Below are 10,716 nucleotides of genomic sequence, written 5' to 3'. Positions count from 1 at the left end.
TCTTTAAATTTCACAATGCTTGCTTAACAAGATGACAGTACAAATATATATTCCTTCAAGTCAAGTTGATCGAACAGGTCATGGGCAGTCGGCCCAACCCCTCTTTTATCATCATAGATCTAAAAAAAATTTCCATTCAAGTTACCACCTAAATATATATTAAAATGGATCAAACTTTCAAATGGATCAAAAATTCGAAACAAACATAAACTCTATAATAGCATTAGGTGTGAATATGCAAGCGTATGAGTATGTAAAACAGATAACATCAAAGAATACACATTCGACTTACCCAAATTCTGCAAGCAAGAATAGCATTGTTGATGGGGCCAAGAGGCTCCATGGGCAGACAATTAGTTCTATGGCAGCACGTGTGAAGAGTCTCTTGTCAGGTGATAGAGAGCTAGCTTTGACAAGCCCTAATTGGGGGGAAGCCAAACTCGTACATCCTCTTTGATCCTCAAACACCAAGTTCAAGGGTGGAGAACTTTAACAATCATTTGGATGGACCATTCAAGCAACCAATCATGTTCGGAAAAAAATCGTCCACAATTCCAATCTCATATAATTCCGTGTAATACCATCTTTAGGCGGTGACACGTGTATTGATGGCATTGTAATGGTCCATATCTGATTTAAATGTATTTTTACTAATTTAATGTTTTATTAGTTGTACCAGATTTGGACCATTGTATTGGTATCAATACACGTGTCACCGCTTAAAAGTGGTATTGCACGGAATTGTACGAGATTGGAATTACAGACGATTTCAACCCATCATGTTCATGATAGTTGGTGGAAATTATGTGGATTATACAAACTTGCAAGAGTTTGTACACAGTCAAAAGCCTGCCATACATGTTATATAAAGATCATCGTGTGAAAATCATTTGCAATATTTGTATTGGTACAATGAGCATCGTGTTGTTGGGAGCCAGATACGTATCTAAATGATCTCAACTATTTAATGTTCATTGTACCTCACCGTTTGCAGCAAAAAATGTAGACCTAACAACGGGTCTTAATGGAGAAAATGTGTTGACCAGCCAACAGAGCTAGCATAAATAATAATAATAATAATTAAACAATGGTTCTTGTGATAGTTATCTGTACTAGGTTTGTGATCATTTGGGGATGGAAAAGAAAAAAATATTCATCTTTTTGCTCATGAATTGCTGGTGAAAAGGAACGAATCAATCTGATGATAACTCCAAAGTTACAGATTAAAAAATAAAAAAATAAAAAAATAAAACCCAATTTTTTTCCTTTTCAGTTGAAAACTATATATGAAAGATTCTCTCCCACTTTTTCATTGGCCAAGATGCGAGCGCAAGGGTAATACTCCTACTAGAGTTTATTATCCCCTCTAAGGTTCGGCAGGGCTGAGCTAGGATTAAGGCCTCGGCCCAGCTCAGCATAGTCTTCTTCTAAGGATGTCTTCCTTTTTGTTCTTGTTCATCATCTTATTTTTTCTTAATATTTTTCTTAGCTCAACGCAACTCAACCCATACATCTCCTTCCTTTCCTCATGGTCACGTCCAATCAAGATCAACCCACAGCCCGGCTTGCCCCCTAATCAGGTCAGGATTGGATTTTTCAGACCCTAAGTCTAAGTCCAACCAGACCAAGCTAAGGGGACTTTGGGTCCCAACCTGTTCGATTGTAGCTTACCCACTGACTCTGATATCCCTTTCTTCATTTCATTAGATTAGATACCAAATCAATGGTTATTATAGGTCACTGAAGGAAGTTTTCTATACTTGATCCCTCAATATACGTCTTATAAAGAGGGTATTTCGAACATTAAGAGAGAAAATTAATTAACTTAATAACGATTTCTAATGATTACAATAGTTAGATAGAATATTTTTCTTAGAAAGGAGGTGAATGATACGTTTTAAAAAAACATGTAGAGTCATGTTCATATTTTGATATAGTTCAAAGGGCGGTGAGTGATATTTTCCTTTTTTTATTTTAATGTGTGGTGGGAGGGAACAGGTAGTCAAACGTCCACGTAATCAAAACAGATTTTTTTTTTTTTTTTTATAGTATCGAAATGGACAAAACAGATCCCGTTAAAGAGGGGATAGTTTTATACCATCAAGACCGTCCATTTTAATCGAACTCAATCATAATAGCTAATAAATGGCATGAGATGTGTAAGGTGCATAAAATTATAAGTTCTATGAAGTCTATAGTATCATTTCCCCTATTTTTATTTTCTTTTTCCCATCATAAAAGTAATAAAATACGAGAAGAAAAGAAGCTCCATGTAGTTTGGTAGAGAGACCGCTCTGCAGGAATCCTGCAGAGCATGGTGAGGAGAGGAGAATCAGATCTGTGTAAATAATTGCCCTCTACTCGCTCCATTGTTTATCGCTTCGAAGGTTTTCTAGCGATATAAACCCTAATAATATTCGCTGTATATTTTGTTTGTAATGGTAAAAAGAACATTAAAGGAGAGAAAAGACTATGGTGGATGCGAACAAGATGATGAAGACGATGAAGATGAGCATGAAGAGACAGAAGCGGAAGAAGAAGAGAGTAAGAAAAAGGATTTAATTGGGGTTTCTGGAGCGAAGAGAGAAGTTGTGAATTTCCAGATGCTTTGTTGTCAAGCTGATGGTTGTGATGTCGATTTAATATCAGCAAAGAGGTACCATCGCCGCCACAGGGTTTGCGAGCGACATGCCAAGGCGGCGGTCGTTTTGGTCGGTGGTATCAATCAGAGATATTGCCAGCAATGCAGCAGGTATCGTCGGCTACTGATTTGGAATTTGGATCCGATTTTAGTTCTGATTCTGAGTCTTGATTCTTATTTTTTTCAACAATATCTGTGTACTCGATTTTGAGCTTTGATTGTTCTGACAATACCATTAGAAGTGCAATATCTTTTCCTAACTGAAGACAGAGATTTGCTTCCCTTGAAAAATTTCTGTAGTGGTGTTCTGAGGTTAAGCTAATACTGAGATTAGGCATTTATAGGTTCTCTAAAAAGAGTTGCCAAGTATATAATAAGTTCTTTCGTTATCACATCAGAAAACTTAAAAACTAAATTTTTACAGATAGAGAGATGAAGGCAACTAGTAGAGAATTAACTTCATGGGACATCTATAACTTGATAGTACACTATACCCAGATTAGTTTGTGACTTTCTACAATGAGAACCATCTGTGAATCCTTAGAAAATGGTGAAATTGGCCCTTCAGTATCATAATCCGCAAAGCATCTATGTGTCATCAACACTGTCATCTTATTGTTGTTTCATTTTCTTGGCAGATATCATGTCAACCCTTGCCTCAATGACTGTTAGAAGTCTCATATAAAGTAGAGCATTATAATGCTACAATGGAATCAGTGAATCACTATAAAGTCCTTGCTATTGTTATTGTTGGATGTGTGTGTAAATGGGACTATGACCCCAAATGGAACACTCTGAATGATGTTTTGATCTTCCTTTAGTCTTTTGTGGTGGCTGTTTTCTTCTGCTGCTGGACTGGGGCATGAAATTAGAATGTACCACACTGATTATCACTTTGTATTGTAGATTTAGGGTGCATTTTCTCATTGACTGATTTTCTAATTTTTTTTTTCTTCTCAGATTCCAAGTATTATCACAGTTTGATGATAACAAGAGAAGTTGTAGGAAAAGGTTGGCTGGCCACAACGAACGACGGAGGAAGAGCCAGTCCGAGGATGCGGGACGCTCACAGCTCCTTGGGCAAAAACATCACCCACCATGAGAATGTGCACTGTAAATGACTTATGAAGGGAATCCTAGTGTCAAAGCATTTACAAATTAGGTGACCCATACATGGTTATTTCCCATTGCATCTGATACATATATTCCTCTTTGCAAACATGATGTAACATTGATGTTAAAAGTTAAAATGCATGTAAGAGGTAAGAGGTGGATTAATTGGATGATGTGGCTATTTTAAGAGGTTGTGACTTCCTACCAATCCAGTATTCTTATTCTCTCTGGGGGACCACTGTTTTTATTTTTCTGTAATAATGTAGAGATACTTGCTTTGGTCCCCTCGGATCACATCCTTTTTGGGCTATCCAGATGTTCTTCTCTATGAAGAAGAAAGAGCAAGTAGAGGTGTGGGCCAATATGGAACCATTGATCTTCAACATGTTCAGTTCTGGGGCTTTAGGATTCATTCTCATGTCTTGGCAAGAGTGTGTGTGTGTGTGAAGAAAAGCAAGTATAGATAGAGCCGTTAAGGTTCCACCCAACATATGTATTATTATTACTTGGTCCCTACTGTACACAACTGTTATGCAAAAAATAAGAAGAGGAGGAAGGAAAAAGACTTGCACATCATTAATCTAAAATGTACCATAAAAACACAGTCAAATCCTTTTTCCTTGAATTTTAGTATCCTATTTATCCCTGAACTAAAGAAAAAAAAAATCACTTTTGATCTTTCAGGAAACCATAGAAAAACTCCCTAAGAAGCACAATCATATATCACATCCGGAAGAAAAACCCAAAACAAGAAATGAATGTTATCGTCATTAAAGCTTTCCTTCAGAAAGCAAATTGCCAAAAACCCCAGAATAAGATGGCAAACCATCTGCAGCATTTCAGGTTTTTCGAACCCGGCGGACTTCGACCACTTTACGATCTCCATCACCACCCACAGGCGGCCTCTTGGCGTTTGTGGGAATGCTGGGCTTCATGTTCTCCTTGGCCTTAGTGCTGCTCCGCAGAGAATATCTGGGAGTCTCAATTCCCCCAATCGAGAAGTTAGCAGGGACAGATTTCCTCAACTTCTCGTATTTCTTTGAATCCCTCCTTTTCCCAGATTCAAGGGCAACATCCAGATCACAAACACTCCTCCTAGAATCCTCCTCTGTTTCACCACACTTCTTCCTCTTCAGCCTCTCATTTCTTCTAGCAGAGTACTCGTCATAGAATCTCCCCCTTTCGAATAAAAGACTCGGATTAGGACACGCAATGGTAGAAAAATCAGTATTACCCGCTTCGCGATTCCCGAATTCGTTTTCAACCATCTTTGCCAAGGCCCTTAACTCGCACGAAATGGACTGTTCTTCCGGTCGCATCTGCATTGATTCTTCTACATCCCACGAACGATTTACCATTTGGGATCTCGTCACAGAAGCTGTTGCAAATGTAATAACAAAAAGAAAATTAAAATATCTTCTGAGATGCTGATTTAGGTTGAGAAATATACTATTAAGTCGTTCTTGAATGACCTAAAGGGGGTTTGGTGGAGTGAACACTGGAGCGCAAGATCCTGCTGGGACGAAGTTTATTCGGTAATTCAGCGAGCGGGGGCTTGCGATCCGAAGGCGATCTCATTTTCGACATTGATTACAGGAAATCACAGAACCCTGCAAAAACTTTCCATCTCATTTGGTGATTTGGGGAGAAAACAATAGAGATCTTTTGACGAAATTTTCATGAGAATTTCAAGAGCCATTAATGGAGAAAGAGGGTTTGAGAGAGAAACTGCTTACTTTCGTGTTGATCTGTCGCTTCTCTCCGTGAACTTGAGGTTCGCTTTTCTTGCTTAAATCCTTCCAATTAGCTTCGTTTCTTTCTTTCCAAAGTATATACAGGGGAGCGTCTCCAACGGTCAAATTTCAATCCAAAAGTGATAGGTGGGTTGTCAGTGCCTCACGTCATAATGTCAGTAAGAGGAATCGGATTTCGATGGCCCTATTCGAATTTTGAATCATGTCCATAGGAGGGGTGTCAAACGGTCTGGTTTAGATTTGGCTTGACTTGGTTTTTGATTTGGTGGTATTAGCTTATTAGGTCGAAGTAAACAAAACCGAATCATTAAGACGGTTTTGGTTTCGATCTGATTTGGTTTGATTTGGTCTTTTAGCGCATTGACTTAATTGGCTGAATTCAATTCAGTTGGGACATTACCTCATCCTCAATTCCAACCGATCCTGTATGGAAACCAGGGTTCAAGTTTTTATCTGATCCGAATTCAGATCCTGAATCCTGGTTTTTAAACCCTCGTTGTGGTTCAATCCTAACAAATGGTGCCCCCAATAGCTCTACCAAGTGAGCACCATTTGTCACTAAAGCTCCTTGAAAATCATTAAAATTGGCTACCACTCTATTCCGGATTCAGATCCTCTCCATTGAACTCAAGCACATCCAATGGCTGAGAAGACCTGGGATGCGTGCTAATGTGTTAGGTTGCGTACCCAAATCCTCACAACCTTTGGATGCACACTGGACCTCCAATGTCACTGAAAAGGATCCCGTTCCCTCTATGCCATCTATGCCTTGTTTTCTTCTAAAACAAAATCCATGATTTCAAGGAAATAATGGTTTCAACCTATTAGTTAGGATGTCTTCAGCTTGAGTGTCATGCGACTGATCTGTTAGACGGGCTAAGTCTTACCCTTGGAACTAAACCGTAAAACAAGGTAGGTTCAAGGGGTTCTTCATTAGCGGAAAAAAAAAAAAAAAACTATTTGTTGGGACTTCCAAAAATAATTGTGTAGGTTATGTTATACAAACTTGATAGTGTGAGTCACACATTCTGGTAGGAACCGTGTGGAGAAAAGAACCACCTTAGTAAGGTCTTGTTTAAGCAAGTCCCATAAATCCAATGAAGACCACAACAAGGTATCGATCAGGTCCTGGAGCCTTATTTCTATTCATTTGTTTCAGTGTCTCGAGGATTTTCTCAACCTTTGAGGGGAGGTTAGGAAATCAATTAGACTTCTTGTAGCACTGATGGCTGGAATAACTCATAAATTTTGTTGTGATCAATAATAGGTTTAGAAAATTCAAGCAAATGGTCAAAGAAGTCTATAACACAAAGCAATCTCCTTTGGATCCTCCTTCCATAGTCCATGATTTCTTTTATTGGAAAAAATATGACTACTTTTTCTTTTAATTCAGGTGGATTGGTGAAAATAACCCAAGTTTCTCATGTGCATATAAATGGATAGGATATTCCATGTCTATGTCTTAATTCCATGTAAAAGGACCAAGAAAGGAAATTTTCCCGTAATATCTGTTTATTTTGATGTAAAATGTAAAAAATGAAACTAAAAAAGAAGTCATGATACGATGAAACAAACAGGGCCTCGCAAAAACCAGAAAAAAAACAACAGATGACAATAGATAACCTTACATTAGAGTTGATCACTATGAGACATATACCATATGACAAACATCTTCTTTGGACTCAGAAAGCAGAAGCAACGAAACTAGAGATACTGAAAAGAAAATGAGTGCCAATGGTGCCTGCATAGAAAAGTTTGTTAACTTGACTAGTGTATTGTTGATTTAGGGAAACATGGAGCAGGAAATCCACTCCACCACCCTTTCCCTTCAATTCAGTAAAAGTACACTTGAGGATTGGATTCTTCACTTACTGCTGGTCTACAGAGGATAGATGACAAAGACAGCAAGACTATCAGGAGTTCAGGACACACTCAATTTAAAGCAGGAAAAAAAAAATATTATGCAAATGTAAACACAATACTGAGCATCATCCAAATCCAATGGTCCCTGGGAATCGTCAGAAGCCCAGAAAAATACTAAGACCTCCTTTTGGGTTGGGGGTGGAAGTGGGGAAGAGATGTTTACTATTACGTGAAACATAGTAAAACAACAGAACTGAAGCATCAGAAACTCGATTTCAACAGATGGCAAGTAGGCCAAAGATGATCGAGAACAAAAAAATTTCCTGCTTGGTAAGTGTTGACCAAACAGTTAGCTCCAGTTGAGAGGGTAATAGGGTACTAACTTATGATCAAAATGTTATAGCCTGTCTCCAACCCAGCGCAACAATAAACCTTCTTCCCTCGCCCTCCTCCCACAAACTAACTACTTAATTCGAAAAATAAAATAAAAATTAGCCAAACAAGCACAGAATACAACAATGGCAACAGCAAAAACCAAAAACTACTAACTGCTATCCTTGAGAAGCGACTATATGGCAAAATAGGGGCCCAAATGCAAGTACTGCCTAACCACCCCAGCTTTAGGCAACTGATCAGCAAAAGAATCAGCAAATCTAAAGGTACACCTAAAAGAAATGCTGCTACTATCAGAAAAAAGGAATTTAGCCCTTCTGAATTACAAATACCTCGATGACTCCAAAAACTAGAGCTCAACCATTTGAAGAGCAAAGCTGCATCCCTGGGGTGAAAACAAGGGGATGAAATAAATATAAATTCAATTCAACTAAGTTTTATCCTAACTAAATATGGCGGATTACATGAATACTGTTTCATCATTCAGCTTTATTCAGACCCATACTTCTTGTTGGTTCTGAGTGATGTACATCTTTTCTCGAATCTTTGTAGAACAAACAATGAGTGCACTGAAGTTATCAACTTGACATGTGACAAACATTCAGCCTTTGAACAGGCCAGATGTAATTGACTTCAAAAAACTACAGATTCAGTCAGAAGTTTCCTCAAAAACAAAAAGAGACCATAAACTACAGGATATGTTTCCTTTTAGCAAATGACATAAAAAACGTAGATTACTATGGTATATTATATATATATATATAATATATATATATATATATTCTAAACTATGTATTTAAAACATGTTTCCTTGGGCACTTAAGAATGCAAGAGAAAAACCAAATCAGAAGAGAACCTAAAGAGAGGGAAAGTGATGAAGTAGCACTCAAATGGTTGGACCAACATGATTGGGCTTGGAAACTTAAATGCAGATGTAACCAGCACAAATCAGGTTTTTGGTCTAATAAGGGCTGGTAGCAGTATAGTTAGTCTTTATGTCTTTTATTTTCTAATGTTTGCTTTGGGTATGTTACGTAGGAGATAGGAAAATAGAATTTGGTTGCAAGTTAGTTCCAATTCTAGAGTCCAATAAAGAATCAGTATTTTTTTTCTCTTTATATAATTGCGAGTACCCCCAAAAAATTGACAGGTTTCAAATACAAAGCGTTTAGGTAGCTCAACGCGAGTGTGTTGTTACTTGATTCCCTCACCCCTACAACTCCTGAGATTCCATCTCAGATTTTTCCCTCTACTCTAACTGGCCTCTACCAATTTGGTATCAAAGCCGAAAAATCCGGAAGGTTTGAAGAAATTTGAGTTTCGAATTACGACACGGGCTTCTGCTTGCCCGCAACTTGACTCGCCTATCAGACGAGACCTTCCGTTTTTAACCAAGGGCCTACCGCCATCCCGAAAACTGCTGATTTATACAAGCCACTTGAGAGGCCTGTCTTTCTCTCTGAACCACTAGCTGACGGTAAGGAAAGGAAGAAAAAAGGAAACCCTCCATCTTCCTCTCCATCAATCCCCTCTTTCCTTGCTAAGGCAAGATCTCTACTTCCCTTTCCCTGTTCTTCCTTCTGTTTCCTGTTTTGTCCCTTTTTTTCGTAAATGTTTTGACTAATGACACCGGCAGTACCATTTTGCTGGATGTTTATTTCTATTCTCACTCTTCTTCTTAATCCTATACCCTAGGTTTCCATCCCCCAAAACCCCTCCTTGCTGTTGTCAACCTCCTCTCCAGGGTTACCGCCAGAGAGAGAGAGAGGGAGAGAGAAATCTTCACACCAGCTTGGATTCACTTCAATGTTTGCAAGGAATTGCTCATGCTGCAAAGAATGGGAGATCATCTGACAAGTTCCAACATATTTTCATTGCCTCCCAAATCCCAAAAAACAGTCTTTTAAACCCACCCCCAACCCCCCCCCCCCAAAAAAAATAAAAAGAAGAGAAAAAATCCCCAATAAATACTCCTCCAACAACTCTCTAATAACTACTCCAACAACAACTTCCTAATAAATACTACAACAATAACTTCCTAATAACTACTCCACTCAACATCAGTATATAACAGTCTGACACTAAATGAACTAAAATAAACAAACACATTAAGTAAACAGAAATATACAATCACACAAGTTAATAAGGGGCATCTACTACAATGAAGTGATGTGCGGCTGTAAACGTTTGTGTCTCCTCTGATATGTTCTAAATCCCTAAGTGATGTCCTCATCAGTCTGGTTACTAAGTATGAAACCAAGAATATCTCAGGCATTCCATGGTTAGATGTAGAGTTAAACCCATTTACAGTTGCAGCAAGAGAGACCAAAAAATTAAAAAAAGTTCTAACAACAGTAAACCACCGCCGGTAAATCTCAGATCTGATACGGGGTGATGCAAAGCAAGGAATGCCTTCAAATAACCATCAGAATTACAGAAGATAAACTGAATAAACTTCAGATTCTCACTTGTTAGGCAAGGACATTATGGAAAAGTAAAAGAAGAAGAAGACTATAGAAAAAAGGAAGATATGACTAGAGCCTCACACTCAAGTTTTGACTAATATCACACCAACCTACCTAGCATCTCACCAGGGATTTCTGCATCTCACAGAGAAGTCCTGCATCGCACAGAAAACAGCAAAGAGCCATAGAGTTGTTTGTCAAAAAGGTGGGCTGAGTCTGCCCCCCTTCTTTCTTATTAGTAACTTCAGGAAAAAAAAGAAGAATATAGAACCCCCCCCCCCTTGCATGGACTAGAGGGTTACTCACAACTTGAGACCTCGAACTTAGGAAGCACTACAAAATAGAAACTAACATTCAGAACTTAATAACTAGAAACAAGTAGTAAAATTGAAACTAACTAGAAGGTTGATAAATTAGAAGATAATGCTTGGAATCAGTAACAAGAATCCAGCCTTCTAAAACAACCAAATAACAAAAATAAAAACTA

The 10,716-nt window shown here is 38.3% G+C and overlaps 2 protein-coding genes across 2 annotated transcripts; one reads left to right on the top strand and one right to left on the bottom strand.

Annotated features, from left to right (window-relative positions):
- The first annotated feature begins 2,263 nt into the window (after positions 1–2,263).
- Positions 2,264–3,962, top strand: LOC122060057 (squamosa promoter-binding-like protein 3). The gene is made up of 2 exons (XM_042623211.1): positions 2,264–2,752; positions 3,602–3,962. The coding sequence occupies exons 1-2, from the start codon at positions 2,439–2,441 to the stop codon at positions 3,741–3,743; spliced, it is 456 nt and encodes a 151-aa protein (XP_042479145.1). The 5' UTR covers positions 2,264–2,438; the 3' UTR covers positions 3,744–3,962.
- Positions 3,963–4,307: 345 nt separating this feature from the next.
- Positions 4,308–5,647, bottom strand: LOC122060056. Its single transcript, XM_042623210.1, has 3 exons — positions 5,491–5,647; positions 5,227–5,364; positions 4,308–5,132 (listed from the first exon to the last, which is right to left on the bottom strand). Exons 2-3 carry the CDS (start codon positions 5,339–5,341, stop codon positions 4,594–4,596), a joined length of 654 nt encoding a protein of 217 aa, XP_042479144.1. The 5' UTR covers positions 5,342–5,364; positions 5,491–5,647; the 3' UTR covers positions 4,308–4,593.
- Between the last annotated feature and the right edge of the window lie 5,069 nt (positions 5,648–10,716).

The sequence above is a fragment of the Macadamia integrifolia genome, chromosome 13 (assembly GCF_013358625.1).
Source record: "Macadamia integrifolia cultivar HAES 741 chromosome 13, SCU_Mint_v3, whole genome shotgun sequence".
NCBI lineage: Eukaryota > Viridiplantae > Streptophyta > Magnoliopsida > Proteales > Proteaceae > Macadamia > Macadamia integrifolia.
This window is presented reverse-complemented; position numbering and strand designations above follow the sequence as displayed.